The 16,681-nt window shown below is 44.8% G+C and overlaps 1 protein-coding gene across 2 annotated transcripts in view; it reads left to right on the forward strand.

Annotated features, from left to right (window-relative positions):
* The first annotated feature begins 328 nt into the window (after nucleotides 1-328).
* The window catches only part of USP43 (ubiquitin specific peptidase 43), a 60,127-nt gene continuing 43,774 nt past the window's right edge, over nucleotides 329-16,681 (forward strand). For both annotated transcript variants that reach the window (XM_068530303.1, XM_068530304.1), the window contains exons 1-2: nucleotides 329-832; nucleotides 11,602-11,733. In XM_068530303.1, the coding sequence (XP_068386404.1) occupies nucleotides 329-832; nucleotides 11,602-11,733 (636 nt within the window). The remainder of the gene's footprint in view (nucleotides 833-11,601; nucleotides 11,734-16,681) is intronic.

Raw genomic sequence — 16,681 nt, forward strand, 5'->3', positions numbered from 1 at the left:
GGTCGGTAGGTTTAAGAGAGGTAAGGAAGGGGGAAGGAACCAGAACTCTGTGCTCCAGTGCTTTTATTCCTGGTCCGAGCGGCGGGGGCGGGAGCCGGCGGGGGTGGGGGCGGCTGGGCGCTGCCCGGGGCGGGCCCTGCGGCCTGATTCCCGCGTGGGGCGGGGCGGCCCCGCCCTTGGCTCCGCCTCCGCCCGGTCCCGGCACACCTGGCCCGCAGGTAGCCGGCGCCCGGGCGCCTTTCCGAGCCTGGAAGGGCCTGTTGGCTGCTCGTCCTTCCGGCGCCCGGAGGCTGGGGGCTCCGCTCCGGGAGGGGCGCCGGCGGGAGCCATGGACCCGGGCGCGGGGGCCGCGACCGGAGAGGGGCCCCCCGCGCCCCGGCCCCGCCGCCGCCGCTCCCTGCGCCGCCTGTTTGGCCGCTTCCTGCTGGCGCTGGGCAGCCGCTCCCGCCCCGGGGACTCGCCGCCCCGGCCCCAGCCCCAGCCGGGACACGGCTATGGCGACGGGGAGGGAGGCTTTGCTGGCCCCGCGGGCCCGGATCCAGCTGCGCCCGGAAGCCCCGGGGAGGAGCGCCCGCCCCGACCCCAGCCCCAGCTCCCCGCCGGCGACGGGGCGCGGACCCCGGGAGCTCAGGGCTTGAAGAACCACGGCAACACCTGTTTCATGAACGCCGTGGTGCAGTGTCTCAGCAACACCGACCTGCTGGCCGAGTTCCTGGCGCTGGGGCGCTACCGGGCGGCGCCGGGCCGCGCCGAGGTCACCGAGCAGCTGGCAGCGCTGGTGCGCGCGCTCTGGACGCGCGAATACACGCCCCAACTTTCCGCCGAGTTCAAGGTAGGCAGCGCCGGGCTGCCTCCAGCCTTGACCGCTCGGCGGCAGCCACGTTCCGGCCTTTCGGGTTTCCCTTCTGGACCGTTGGGTGCTCCATCAGGAAAGGGGTTTCTTGGGGACTTCTCTAGATGGCATTTGCCAGTTAAGCCTCGGATTATCGCTTTTTTTAAAAAAATTAAATTTATCTTTACATTTTTATTTATTTTTGTCTGCGTTGGGTCTTCGTTGCGGTGCGCGGGCTTCTCATTGCGGTGGTGGCTTTTCTTGTTGCGGAGCACGGGCTCTAGGCGTGCGGGCTTCAGCAGTTGTGGCATGCGGGCTCTAGAGCGCAGGCTCAGTAGTTGTGGTGCAGGGCTTAGCTGCTTCTCGGCATGTGGGATCTTCCCGGACCAGGGCTCGGGCCCGCGTCCCCTGCATTGGCAGGCGGATTCTTAACCACTGCGCCACCAGTGAAGCCCATCGCCTTTGTTTTGAGTTGATTAATGTGTCAGCGCTTGAGGCGGGTGAGTGCAGGGAGCTGGTAGATTTGAGCGTATTCAGTATTTCTGCGCTCAGCAAACACTAGTTGAAGTATCGGAGGACTGTTCTAACGCCAGGGATAGAGTTTCCACTCTAGTTTCTAGTGCGGTGCGGGGAGTCGGACTTCGAAGGCCAAGGTCTAGGAGGAAGGAGGTGAATGATGAGAAGGACGAAGCCAGGCCAAGATCTAGGAGTAATCCCCACAGGGGGAGGGAGCAGCAAGTGCAAAGACCAGAGGCCTGAAGGAGCTGAGAACTGGAGGCATGAAGGAAAACTCGGGTGGCATTTGCCCAGTAGAGTAGAGTGGGGAGGAGATGAGGTTGGCCGGATCATGTAAGGTTTTGGAGGCAACGGTAAGGAGTTTGGCTTTTATTCTAAGCCCATCGAAATCTGAGAACCTGTGTGCCAGGTACTGCGCTGAGGGCCTGGGAGAGGCAGTGGGTGTGCTATACTGGAGGTGGCATCCTTTTGCTTAGTGTGAATGAAATCCCCTAGGATGCGTTAGCGTGGGTTTGTATCCTTTGTTCCTGGGGTCACGGTCTACTTACTGGGTATGCTGCAGGGTCATGAGGCTTTGGAAGTTATGTGTATCACTTCACCCAGGATTAAAGCGGGGCATTTGTCTGGGGTCCCAGTTGGATTAAAGAGTGCTGATAATTGACGCGCATGGCTGGCTTCCTGCTAAAAAACCACAGTTCTGGGCAGAGAGCTGAAGCTCCCCAAAGACTAGGGATTGTTGTTCTTGGGGGAGAGGGAACTTGTCAGTGTTCATTCCACAAGCATCACTGCTCTTGAGTTTCAGCCTGAGAAAGCAATCCTTGCCATGTGACCCACGAGGATGCCAACCCCCACCATCCTCTCTCCTGCTTCCACTAGTGAAGCACTGTTCTGCAGGCGTCAGTGGGTCAGATGGGTGTCAGTAATATCTCCTTTTGGCATCATTTGCTTTTTAAATGTGAGAGGCAGTATCCTTTAGTGGTTCAGAGCAAGGTCTTGGTTACCTTGAGCAAGTTACTAAAATCTCAACTGTGCCTCAGCTTTCCTCATCTGTAAAATGGGACTCTAGCGGTACCTACCTTCTTATAGGGTTGTTGTGAGGGTAAAATGAGCTAATTATAACTCCTCACCTGCAGAGACCTGGAGGGAGAGAGGTAATCCTGTGTACCTTTTCTATTGCTCCTTGCATTCTCATCCAGTTAACTGCAGCAATGGGAGAGACGGGAGTAGCTTGAAAAGTCTTCCAAATTAGTAATCACCCTCCATGACTCACCAGCGTTTCCTGTCCCTCTCGCCTGCTCTCAAATCCCTAGAGCCAAGAAGCTCCCTGTGAGCCTCGGGGAGCTGAAGGATAATCAAACTGTTAATATGTTAGTAAGGGTGTTATAAGCCTGAGGTTCCTGGAACTTTCCTGGTAGGCAGCCTTGGAGAGAGTGGGGAAGGATTCCAGAATCTGTGGTTTTAAACCTTGGGGATTGAAGTCTAGGTGGGCTCCTCTTATTTTACAGATGAGGAAACATTTATTCATTCAACAAATATTGAGTGTCTAGATACTATAGAGGGAGCATGGAACACATGTGGGGTGATGAGTGCAAAACCTGACCCTGGGGCTCCTCTCCTGGAGCTTACGGTCCAGTGAGAGAGATGGATGTGAGTGAAGTAATACCACGGGCCCACGATTAGAACTGCTGACAAGTGCTACAAAATAAAGATGCTCTGTTTACAATAGCCAGGACATGGAAGCAACCTAAGTGTCCATCGACAGATGAATGGATAAAGAAGATGTGGCACATATATACAATGGAATATTACTCAGCCATAAAAAGAAACGAAATTGAGTTATTTGTAGTGAGGTGGATGGACCTAGAGTCTGTCATACAGAGTGAAGTAAGTCAGAAAGAGAAAAACAAATACCGTATGCTAACACATATATATGGAATCTAAAAAAAAAAAAAAATGGTTCTGAAGAACCTAGGGGCAGGAATAAAGACACACGTAGAGAATGGACTTGAGGACACGGGGAGGGGGAAGGGTAAGCTGGGACGAAGTAAGAGAGCAAGTAAGAGAGTAGCATTGACATATATACACCACCAAATGTAATATAGACAGCTAGTGGGAAGCAGCTGCATGGCACAGGGAGATCAGCTCGGTGCTTTGTGACCATCTAGAGGGGTGGGATAAGGAGGGTGGGAGGGAGACGCAAGGGGGAGGGGATATGGGGATGTATGTATGCATATAGCTGATTCACTTTGTTATACAGCAGAAACTAACACAGCACTGTAAAGCAATTATACTCCAATAAAGATGTTAAAAAGGATAAAAAAATAAAAAATAAAGATGCTCTATGGCAATTCTGGCAGGAGGATGTGATTGTTTGGGGGAAGGTGGTGTGAGGAGGTGGGCTAGGAAGTCGTCCCAGGAGAGGGAACCACTGAGTTGAATTTTGAAGGATGAAGGGCCAACTAAGGACATGAGAGGGTGGGAAAGTGCATTATAGTTCCGGAGACTGAAACTGCCAGTCACTGAGGTGGGTGGGGCTGGGCAGGATAAGTGCCTGATAAAAGGAATTAATGAAAGCCTATGTGGCTGGGGGGAGGGGCCGGAGAATGGGTTTGGGAGAAGCCACAGAGGGTTGTGTAAAGGAGTTTGGCCTTTAAGAGGGATTATTAGCTTCACATGGAGGAAGGCAGGAAGCTGAGAAGCAGCCAGCAGGCTGGAGTGAGTTACTGCAGCCCAGCCACGCAAAAGGCATGGGTCTGTGGCGTTCCCCCTCCCTGCGCCCTGAGTCACCCAGTGTCCCAGTGGTAGTAGGACCACTCTTTGTTTTAAGAGCAAATGAATAAATACATTTTAAAAATCCTGTCCATGGTATTATTCATAATACTTTGATTTCTAATGATGTAATTAAATGTATATAACTATAAAAAATTGGAAAATGCCAAAATGTAAAAAAAAAAAAAAAAGATCTGGAACTCCACCCTCTAGAGATAACCATCATTAGTGTGTTGATGTGCTTCAAATCATGTGCAAACAATTGGAAATTCTAGTTTTGTATCTTGCTGTTTTCAGTTAAGTATTATCGTAAGACTTTCTCCTGGTCATTAAAATCTTTTATAAAACTTAATTTTTAATGATTGTGTAATATTTCATTAAACGAACCAATCCCTAGGGAGATGTTTATGTACTGTACAATTTTCCAGCTATCATGCTATGTTGAAAATTCTTGTATTTAAATCATTGTCCTCAGCTCTGATCATTTCCATAAGCTTAATTCCTTGAAGTGAAACGACATGGTCAAAGCAAAGATGACTGTTTTGTTCTTTTTATGTTTGTTGCTTTTTAAATCAACTTTTATGAGGTATAAATTATGTACAGTGAAAGGCACCCATTTTAAAAAATTGAGTTATATGTGAGATATAACACTGTGTAGGGTATATAATACATTGGTTTGATACATTTGTATTGCAGTATGATTGCCAATAGTAGCATTGGTTAACACCCCTATCTCGTCATGTTTTAGTGCTGGGAACAATTAAGATCTAGTGTCTTAGCAAGTTTATTGTTTATAATACAGTTTTGTTGTCTATAATCACTGTACAGGTACACTTCATTTCACTGTACTTTGCAGATATTGCGTGCTTTACATATTGAAGGTTTGTGACAACCCTGCATCGGTCAAGTCTATCAGCGCCCTTTTTCCAAGAGCATTTGCTCACTTTGGGTCTCTGTCACATTTTGGTAATTCTCACAGTATCTACAACTTTTTCATTGTTATTATATTTGTTATGGCGATCTGTGATCAGTGATCTTTGATGTTACTATTATAATTGTTTTGGGCTGCCATGAACTACGCCCATATAAGATGGTGAACTTAATAAATGTGTGTGTTCTGACTGCTCCACCAACCGGCTGTTCCCCCACCTCTCTCCCTCTCCTTGGGCCTCCCTCTTCCCTGAGACACACAGTATTGAAATTAGGCCAATTAATAACCCCACAATGGCCTCGTAAGTGTTCAAGTGAAAGGAGAAGTCAGTCCATGCGGCAAATGTCATCGTGGTCTTATTTTCAGAAATTGCCGCAGTTACCCTGACCAGTCAACAGCCACCAACATCGAGACCAGACCCTCCACCAGCAACAGATTAGACTCGCTGAAGGCTCAGATGATGGTTACCATTTTTTTTAGCAATAAATTGTTTTATTTATTTACTTACTTATTCATTTTTGCTATTTTTTTTGGAATTTCATTTTATAATAAATTGTTTTTTAATTAAGGTCTGTAGGTTGTGTTTTTAGACACAATGCTATTGTACATTGTAATATTGTAGTATTAAGAGACTACAGAAGAGTGTGAATATAATTTTATATGCCCTGGGAAACCAAAAAATTCACGTGACTCGCTTTATTGAGATATTTGCTTTATTATGGTGGTCTGGAACTGAACCTACAATAACTCTGAGGTCTGCCTGTACCATGTATTAGTCTCCAGGACTTATTTATCTACTAGTTACAACTATGTACCCTTACACACTATCTGTCCCATCCCTCCACCCTCAGCCTCTGATAACCACTGTTTTATTTTCTGCTTTTCCAGTTTCGATTTTTTTTTAGATTCCGCATGTAAGAGGTATTATACACTGTCTGTCTTTCTCTGTCTGACTTATTTCACTCAGCATAATGTCCTCATGGTCCATCCACATTGTTGCAAATGGCAGAATTTCTTTTCTCAGGGCTGAGTAAAAATTTTAAGTGTAGAATCTGATGAGTTTTGACATGTATGTACCTGTATAATCACCATCTCAATTTTAAGTATTTATTGTTTTTTAGTTTTTAGATCAATTTTGTTGGGCTTGATTATTTTTAGTACTCACATTGACAAATTTCTTTCCAAATAATTATATCAAGTTGTAGATACACCAGCAATGCATATTTTCCTAAGTATTGGTTATTCTCTCTTATTAATTTATTGAACAAAAAGAAATAGCATCTTGTTTTTACATTTGTTTTTTTTGATTAGGAGTGAGGTGTTGGATTTTTCTATGCTTTTTTACTAGTTGTAAGGCTGCTCTTGGAATTGTCTGTTCATGTGGTTTGTCTATCCATTCTGCCTCGGTCTTAATGTTCTTTTTTCTTGTTTCTGTAAGTTCCTTAACTCTAGTCATATTTGCTGCAGATATTTTCTCCCAACTCTCTCCTTCTCCCTACGGAAAGTTTTAGATTTATTTATATCATACCTTTTGATAAACATTCTATGTTATGTACTTCTAGTTTTTCTATGGCTATATTAAGGATTTCAGCCATCTGGAATTTATCATAGCTCACGTGCTTGAGGATCAATTTTAGACTAACAATTTTAGACATACAGTATGCCTCAAGTCATACGATGGAGGCATTGCTTTTTAAAAACAAGGATACCTTCATCACTTGTATGTTTTGGAAGTTCTGGACAAAACCAGTAAGACATGAAGTGGAAATGGAAAAAAAAATATTGAACAGAAGGAAAATTACTAAATCGTTCTAGAAATCCATATTTTAGAATAATCGCTGTCGCTAATGGGTTCAGGTACAACAGAGACAGTCAAAAGCAAGACCCATTTAGAAACATATAAAAGTGAGATTTCATACCTAAAAACAACCCAATGTATGAAATAAGTAGGAATACTTCTTAAAACAAATATGTTATAAATTATCAGTGGTGAGAGGAAGAAATACACACACACACACCCACACACCCACACACACACCCACACACGGATAGAGCTATGCCATATTGCAGGGTAGAAATACCAAATATTGCCATTCATCTCTCCCAAGTTAAATCCCAAGGATTTAGCTTTAATGCAGTTCTAGTTACATTTCAGTAGACTTTCTATGGGAATGTTTTCTGTAGAATCAATAGGTAAAGTTATCTTAAAAAATTCTGTAAAATACCTGCCAGATACTGTTATAGTTGGGAAAAGACCAATAAAGAATAGTGTTCACTGTAAAAAATATTTGCAATGTACAAATTAAAATGAAAAAGAAAATTACCTATGGTCCCATCTTTCTATAACCATTTGTTAATATTTTGCCGTATATTTTCTGGTCTTTTACCTTTCTACCTATAAATATATTTTAAAAATCTCAAATATATATTTTTGCTGTTTTTTTTTTTTTTTAACAACAAGATTATTTATCTTCTTTTCTCATTAGTATTTCCTCAAGCGTAATTTTTAAGACCATCTGATATAAGTGTGCAGTAAGTTCTCCCCAGATAACTTTGAGATATCTTTGCTTGGATCTCTCATTTCCTTAGGCTAAACCCCTTAAAGTGGAATCACTATGTTTATAAAGAGGGACATTATTAAGGCCTTATCTTGTCTGTCTTCTTGAAGTTGTCAAATTCTTTCTGGAAAGGTTGTGTGGCTTTATGGCCAGACTAAGAGGACAAGAGTGTCAGTCTTAAAGGATTAGCCTGATTAGCAGGAGAGGAATGGATCTCACATGGAAGAAAGAATAAGTAAAGGTGTAGCCCATAGAAGTGGGAAAGTATGTTTGGGGCACCCGAGTGGCTCATTTACCTGGAGCTTTGAAACATGAGACGGAGTGGTGAGTGATGGATGGGGCCAGACTGGAGGAATCTGGATTATTAGGTGGTGAGTCAGCGAGTCGGGAAGGGTTTGGGTGGGGACACGATGTTACCAGCTGGGCTGTGGGAAGAAGGGTCTGTCCTGTCCTGCAGGCAGTGGGCGGTCAGGGGGAGGTGCTGGGGGCCGGGCTCCCCTCGAGGTAGGCATTGCGGTCTGGATCAACAGGAGTTAGGACTCAACAGTGGGAGTGGGACTCTGGTGAAGGGGTGGGATGGAAACAGTTGGGAAGGCAGACTCAGAATGCTTGACTGATGCGGGTGTGAGATGGAACCTGCAAGAGGACCCTGACATTAAGAGAAAGAGCTGAGTTTAGAGATTTCGAGCTGGAGGGGCTGGCTGACCCCCTGGAAGGGAATGTTGGTACTAAGGATGTAGGTTTGAGGAAGGCTGGGAGGTAGGATTGCCAGGTAAAATACATGATGCCCAGCTCCATTTGAATTTCAGATAAACAATAACTTGTTAGTGGAAATATATTCCCAATATTGCCTGGGACATACTTATACCACAGACATCACCATTATTTACTGCTTATTCAAGGTTCATTTTATTGGCTCATTGGGCAGCCCTGCTTGGGGGTCAAAGTGCAGAGAAGCCTAGATCCTTCATTGCGCCCAAGCTAGTGTGTTTCAAATAAAGACTCAGAACCAGCATTTCAGTTAATTAAATCTTTAATTTCGCTTCGGCTCATCCTAAAGTTTCCTTTAAGTCCCAAGGAAAGATGAAAAAAAAGGAAAAGAAAAAAAGCCCAGGGCCTTTGATTAGATTGGCCTTGGTGAGATCCGCTGGGTTCACAGCTTTGCTCACACAGCTGCCTTGGGTGGGCATGAGCAGAGGACAGACCTACACCGGACAAGGCCTGCCCTGTGCACTCACACAGAAAAGGGGGTTTGCTTACACTCAGATGCTCATGCTTGCACAAAAAAGACCCTGGAAGGATGCTAAGTAAGAAAATGTTCAAAGTGTCCTCCCTCTGGGGAGGGGAGGGGCACCCAGGCCTGGGAAGACTTTTTTTTTTTTTATAATTAATTAATTTATTTTTGGCTGTGTTGGGTCTTCATTTCTGTGTGAGGGCTTTCTCTAGTTGCGGCAAGCGGGGGCCACTCCTCATCGCGGTGCGCGGGCCTCTCACTATTGCGGCCTCTCTTGTTGCGGAGCACAGGCTCCAGACGCGCAGGCTCAGTAGCTGTGGCTCACGGGCCCAGTTGCTCCGCGGCATGTGGGATCTTCCCAGACCCCGAGCTCGAACCCGTGTCCCCTGCATTAGCAGGCAGATTCTCAACCACTGCGCCACCAGGGAAGCCCGGGAAGACTTTTCATTACTGTTCTTTTTATATTTTGAATTATTTTTTTTTAAGTAAGTGCATATATTGCCCTTTGAAATAAACTTTTTGAGAGCTGGAACATGCATTTACCCAGAAAATGACAAAGCTGTCACCTCGTCTAACAGGACAGCATGAAGGGCACAGGAATGTGAGTGCCACCAGGGCAAGGAATCATGTCGGTGTTGTAGCCCCAGGCCCTAGACTAGTGCCTGGCCCCTAGTAGGCACTCAACAAATAAATATTTATTAAAAGGATTAAGGACTGGCCCAAACATTTTGTGATCTAACCACAGAAGGAGATGTTTGTACTTCTGAAGTTTCATTCATTTTAGGAAGAGGCAGTGAAGGAACCACATGCGTGGTATTTAAGGAAGCCCACTTCACTGGGCCATGTGGTCATTCTCAAAGCGGGGAGTTGATGCCGTGGGAATGAAGGAAACCACCGTGGAGAGAGAAGGACAAGAAGCTGTCCACCTTTGGGGTGAACAGAGAGAGACAGCGTGGAAATAGACTGAGGGTGTGGGTGGGGGGCCAGGCGAGCATGCCCCCCAGCAATCCAAGGACCAGAGCTTCAGGGAGGAGACATGGTCACCTCTATCAAAACATTCTACCACGTGATCCAGCAATCCCACTCCTGGGTATATTTCTAGAAAAAAATGAAAACACTAGTTCGAAAAGATACATGCACCCCAATGTTCATAGCAGCACTATTTACATTAGCCAAGACATGGAAGAAAACTAAGTGCCCGTCAACAGACAATTGGGGGCTTCCCTGGTGGCACAGTGGTTAAGAATATGCCTGCCAATGCAGGGGACACGGGTTCAAGCCCTGGTCAGGGAAGATCCCACATGCCGCGGAGCAACTAAGCCTGTGCACCGCAACTACTGAGGCTGCGCTCTAGAGCCCGCGAGCCACAACTGCTGAGCCCGCGTGCCGCAGCTACTGAAGCCCGCACACCTCTAGAGCCTGTGTGCTCCGCAACAAGAGAAGCCACCTCAGTGAGAAGCCCGCGCGCAGCAACAAAGACCCAACACAGCCAAAAATAAATAAAATTAAATCTTAAAAAAAAATCTTAATCATTAAAAAAAAACAATTGGATTAAGAAGATGTGGTATAAACATACAATGGAACATTTCTCAGCCATAAAAAAGAATGAAATACTGCCATTTGCAGCAACATGGATGGACCTGGAGAATATTATGCTTAGTGAAGTAAGTCAAAGACAAATACTATATGATGTCACTTACATGTGGAATCTAAAAAATAATACAAATGAATCTATATTCAAACAGAAACATATAGCACACGGAACTCTACTCAAAAGACTCTAAAAAAGAGTGGAGATATATATATGTATAACTGATTTACTTTGCCATACAGCAGAAACTAACAACATTGTAAATCAACTATACTTCAATAAAAATTAAAATAAAATAAAAAAGAAACAAAACAAAACGGAAACAGACTCACAGACATAGAAAACAAACTTGTGGTTACCAAAGGGGAAAGGGACAAATTAGAGGTATGGGATTAACAGATACAAACTACCATACATAAAATAGTTAAGCAACAAGGATTTACTGTATAGCACAGGGGATTATACCCATTATTTTGTAACAACCTATAATGGAATAGAATCTGCAAAATTACTGAATCACTATGCTGTACACCTGAGACTAACACAATATTGTAAATCAACTATACTTTAATTAAAAAAAAAAAAAATATATATATATATACATATATTCAACAGACAAGCCTGTGGGTTTTCAAAGGACAGGATACACAATGGTAGTCTTTCTGGAAAAAACGATGCCTCCTCCTATACAGAGAACCCTCAGCATTTGGGGACACTCCTCCCCAAATGACAGGCTTTAGCAGGAAAGAACATTTCTCGCCCCACGTTGTTTCTGACTTGTCATCCTGGTCAAGGCTGAAGCGCGACCATGGGTAGGCTTGGTGCTTCCAGGCCCTTGTTTGGATGTTTGAAGGGCCAAATTGCCCCTCAAAGCACGGGCTTCTCACTGCAGTGGCTTCTCTTGCTGCGGAGCATGGGCTCTAGGCGTGCAGGCCTCAGTAGTTGTGGCCCGCAGGCTCTAGAGCGCAGGCTCAGGAGTTGTGGAGCATGGGCTTAGTTGCTCCGCAGCATGTGGGATCTTCCCGGACCAGGGCTCGAACCCGTGTCCCCTGCATTGGCAGGCGGATTCTTAACCACTGCGCCACCAGGGAAGTCCCCAATAGTCTGTTGACGGGCACTTAGTTTGCTTCCATGTCTTGGCTAATGTAAACATTCTTCTTTTCCTTTCAGAATGCAGTCTCCAAGTACGGCTCTCAGTTCCAAGGCAATTCCCAGCACGACGCCCTGGAGTTCCTGCTCTGGTTGCTGGATCGTGTGCACGAGGACTTGGAGGGCGCGGCCCCGGGGCTGGGGTCCGACAAGGTCAGTCGCCCCCGAAACAACGTTGTGTTTTTTTTTTTTTTTAATACGGTTTATTATTTTTTATTTATTTATTTATTTATTTTTGGCTGTGTTGGGTCTTCGTTTCTGTGCGAGGGCTTTTCTCTAGTTGCGGCAAGCGGGGGCCGCTCTTCATCGCAGTGCGCGGGCCTCTCACTGTCGCGGCCTCTCTTGTTGCGGAGCACAGGCTCCAGACGCGCAGGCTCAGTATCTGTGGCTCACGGGCCCAGCTGCTCTGCGGCATGTGGGATCTTCCCAGACCAGGGCTCGAACCCGTGTCCCGTGCATCGGCAGGCAGACTCTCAACCACTGCGCCACCAGGGAAGCCCAACACGTTGTGTTTGATTTTCTTTTTTCCCCTTGCACATTTACTCAGCTCTTCAAAACTAAATCTTGAAATTCAGATCCGTAGATTTTTGTGTATTCTGCCTGCTGTTCACACGGTACCGTTCCCTGCTCCTTCCTCTTTTCCCCGTTTGTTTTAGACCAGACGTTTCCTCCCATTGCTGTTCCTCATCCTCTTTAATCCCAGTGATATGGTGTATAGGGTTTCTGTTTGGTTTAAAGTTTGAAAAAAAAAATCTCCTTTCTGTCAATATCCTATGCCTTAGTATGGTCATCTGAGGCCATGAGTGCCGTTGCTTATTATTTTTAGATGCTTCCATTTTAACTCCACCCTTGCTTTCTCAGTTACTTATCCTACAGAGCCAGCGATTCCCAATCTTTTTTCTCAAGACACAGGATGGATGATCTTTACATGTGTGCACTCAGCAGTCCCAGATTTGGATGAAACCTCAAACCTTTGGGTGTAAGAAAGCCCTACGATCATTTGTAGTAGCCACCGCTAGTTGATAAATCAGCTGTGTTCTCTATGGGCTTTGCTAAATAAAGATCAGTGATGGGTTCTGCTCTAATCCTATCCTTTTATCTCTCTCTTAAGAAAGTAAAAACGAGTGAGGTTATTATTCCATGAGTGAGCAAAATTATTATAACAATATCCATGAATAATCTGCTATAATTTAAAAAATGTTTCACAACCTTTGGTAATTAATCAGTCGCATATTACTTTTGATGTGTCTCAGAACTGATCCAGATGCAGCTACAAGAACTGCTTTACTTGTTTTTTGTTTGTTTGTTTGTTTGTTTTTATTCTGGACATTTTATTCCCATCCCCCTCGTGAATCAATTAAAAAGCCCTTTGGAAGTGTTTCAATCTTTCACCCGTTACCTTCCCATCCTTACATTATCTACTCGGAGACCATTATTCTAGAGTAATAAAGATTGAATGGCAAAATGTGACACAAATGGACCTATCTACGAAACAGAAACAGACTCCCAGACATAGAGAACAGACTTGTGGTTGCCAAGGGGTAGGGGGTTGGGGGAGGGAAGTATTGGGAGTTTGGGATTAGCAGATGCAAACTAGCTTATACAGGATGGAAAAACAACAAGGTCCTCCTGTATAGCACAGGGAACTATATTCAATATCCTGAGAAAAATCGGAAAAGAATATGAAAAAGAATGGACATATATGTATAACTGAATCACTTTGCTGTGCAGCAGAAATTAACACAACATTGTAAATCAACTATATTCAATAAAATAAATTTAAAAAATAAAAGAGAATAAATAAATGGGGGGGAGATTGAACGGCAGTCACGGTTTGTAGGATGAATGAATCGAGATATGTAATGTGCAGCATGATGACTGTAGTTAATAATACCATATTGAGTGCTGGAAATTTGCTAAGAGAGTAGATTTCAGGTCCTCTCACCACACACAAAAAAGGTAACTACATGAGGAGATGGACATGTTGATTGGCTTGACTGAAGTAATCATTTCACCATGTAGATGTGTATCAAATCATCATGTTGCACTCCTTAAACACATACAATGTTTATTTAAAAATAAAATGGCTCAAGAAGCTGAGTCATTTTTTTTTCTTAACTTGTCCACACAGCCAGCTGTTGTCTTTGTTTCTTTCCCTTTTAAAAATGACAAGCGGCAACTTTAAGAAAAGGAGGGCATAACCATATATGTCTTGAATAAAGAATAGACCTCTTTTAAACAACAATATAATGTAGAAGCTAAGAGCTTGACAGAGCTGCAGAAAGAGTACTCATGTCTGAGACAGCAGGTTGCCAGATGCATGGAACAGGGAAGATAATGATTGTACAGTATTCTGTACTCCTCAGAGCACATCTTGGAGTGTTATACACAGTATGAGTAGCTACTATCATTTGCGGGGTGTTATTAAGAGTTATTATCCCCATTTTATATATGGGTAAACCAAGAATCAGAGAGGCTGTGTAACCTTCCTGAAGCAGCACAGCTTAAGAAGAGGTAGAGTCAGGATTCAAATCCAAGGGAGGTCTGGCTTGAAAGCCTGTTTTCTTATCTTAAAAAGAACCATCCCAGGACTTCCCTAGTAGTCTGATGGTTAAGACTTCACCTTCCACTGCAAGGGGCACAGGTTCGGTCCCTGGTTGGGGAACTAAGATCCCGCATGCCAAAAAGATAGAAAAATAAAAAGAACCGCTCCATTCACCCCCAAAACACACAAACGAAACAAAGCAAAAACTTCACCAAACAGAACCTGGGAGGACCAGACATTTAAAGATTATGGTGGTTTCTCTGGGTTGTGGGATTGTGGGTGATTTTTCTTATATGTACAATGATTTTCTGTTCATCTGATTCAGACCCTTTTAGTTGCAACTTGGTCCAACTTAAGGAGAGGGCTTTTATTGGCTTTTAGAACTTATGAGTCCAAGGGTTGATCCAGCTTCAGGTAGGGCTGGATCCAAGGTCTCCTTATCTCTTGTCTTTCTCTTCATTCTCAGACTGACTCTGCCCATCTAGTGGCAGGAGGGGCCCCTGCAATGCTCATAGAGCCTTTTTCACTTGGGATTCCAGAAAAAGCCCAGGCAAGAGTCCGATTGTCTTAGCGTGGTTCACATGTCCATTCCTGGGCAGGTGGCCAGCAGGATGGAATATTCTGATTGGGCACATGGGTCCCATGCCTGTGGGGTGAACTCCACCCAAACCACATGGGTAAGGAAGGTTTCTGTAGAGCTGGGGCACGTTGGAAAGGAATGCTGAGATGACAAACGTGTCACTACACTGTATTCCATAATCTTAGCATGAACACATTTTGAAATCAGAATGATGTATTAAAAAGAGAGAGATACTGTTTATTGAAGTGTGTTACGTGCCAGGCATTTCATATGATGCTTTTCATGACTTATTTCACTGACGCATAGGAGACACTCAATAAACCCCTGAATGGTTGAATAAATTAAGTAGTTATCATGCTTTAATATTTGATAACTCATAATAAGGATAATAATAAGTAACTCATAATAAGGTTAATTCATATATTACAGTTAATGGAAATTTAGGTTAAGTTGTCCAAGGTCATTCAACTTCTACCTGTGGAAAGAGAATCAAACCTCAGTCTATTTCAAAGCCAGTGTGCTGGATCCCTTTCCTTATCCTGAGTTTCTTGTGCTTTCTGTTTCCCACCAGAGGGAGGGAGGAGACCCGGGTGCCTCTTCCTTCTGGCTGCATCTAGAAAAGGCTTCTTGGGAGTTTCCTGGTGGCCTCGTGGTTAGCATTCCGGGCTTTCACTGCCATGGCCTGGGTTCAATCCCTGGTCAGGGAACTGAGATCCCGTAAGCCATGTGGCACAGCCAAAAAAAAAAGCTTTTTGTCCCATTTTCCACTCCCTGGCTGTGCCAGGCAGTGCTCCTGGAAAGTAGGAGGGATAAACAGCCTTCCCAATTACCTTTCAGTCTTTCTCTTTTGTGCCTCTGTGGCAGGAAAAGGCTTTGGACTTAAGGATGAGGAAGAGCACAGAGAGGTTAAGTAACTTGCCCTAAGTCACACAGCAAGTCAGTGGGAGAGCCAGGATCCAAATCTAGAAAATTCAACTCTAGAACAGGGCTTCTTAGCCTCAGCACGTTTGACACTGGGGCTGGGTAATTCTTTGCTGGGAGGAGGGTTGTCCTGTGCGTTGTAGCATTTGTAGCGCCCCTCTACCTACCAGATGCCGGTGGTACCCCTAACTGTGATTGATAACCAAAAATGTCTCTAGACATGGCCAAATGTCCCCTGGTGGGGGGAGGGAAAAGCGTTTCCCCATTGAGAACCTCTGCTCTGGAGCCTTTGCTCCCAACCACAGTTCACCACCCCCAAACCTTTCTTTAAGATGCCTTTGAGTTTATTTAAGCCAATAATCCATAACAACTTCAAAACCCACATAAAAGCAGCCCTAATTGGTCTTCCAATTTCCATTGTGCCCCGCTACTATATGTATATGTTCTCCACGCTACAGCCAGAGGGATCTTTTCAGAAAGGAAATAAGATCACATCACTCTCCTGCTTAAATTCCCCTGGCGGCTTCCTGTTGCACTTACAACAGAATCTGGACTCCTACGCGGCTGACGGGGCCCTACCTGACTAGCCCACCAATCACTCCACCTGGTTTCAGGCCCCTCTGCCCCTTGCTCATCGTTCTCAGCCACGCTGGCTGCTTTCTGTTCCTTTAATGGCTAAGGGTGTCAGGAGCGCACCACAACCCAGCAAGACCAGGGGTGTTGTTGGTCGGAGAGAGGAGCTTGCCCCACTCTTCATTTGATCTGATTGAAACCAGAAAAGATCTTTTTCTCTGTCTGGGGTCAAAACCTCTCCTGAAATTCACTCTTAGAAAATCGGGCTGCCTGCGGAGGCCTGGCTGTGAACGCTTGAAGGTAAAAGAGCAGAGCTATTGGACTATTTGGCACAAACTTCATTTTCTGTTTCCAAGAAGGAAAGGGACTGTCCCCTGTGTAACTCTGAACAATTTTTCTTTCTAGGGTTATTTCTGTTTCAAAACATATGAAAGCCATGTAGTTCGATTTATTTGAAACTAGAATAGAAAACATAAGGACCC

This window comes from Eschrichtius robustus, chromosome 20, assembly GCF_028021215.1.
Source record: "Eschrichtius robustus isolate mEscRob2 chromosome 20, mEscRob2.pri, whole genome shotgun sequence".
In the NCBI taxonomy this organism is placed as follows: Eukaryota; Metazoa; Chordata; class Mammalia; order Artiodactyla; family Eschrichtiidae; genus Eschrichtius; species Eschrichtius robustus.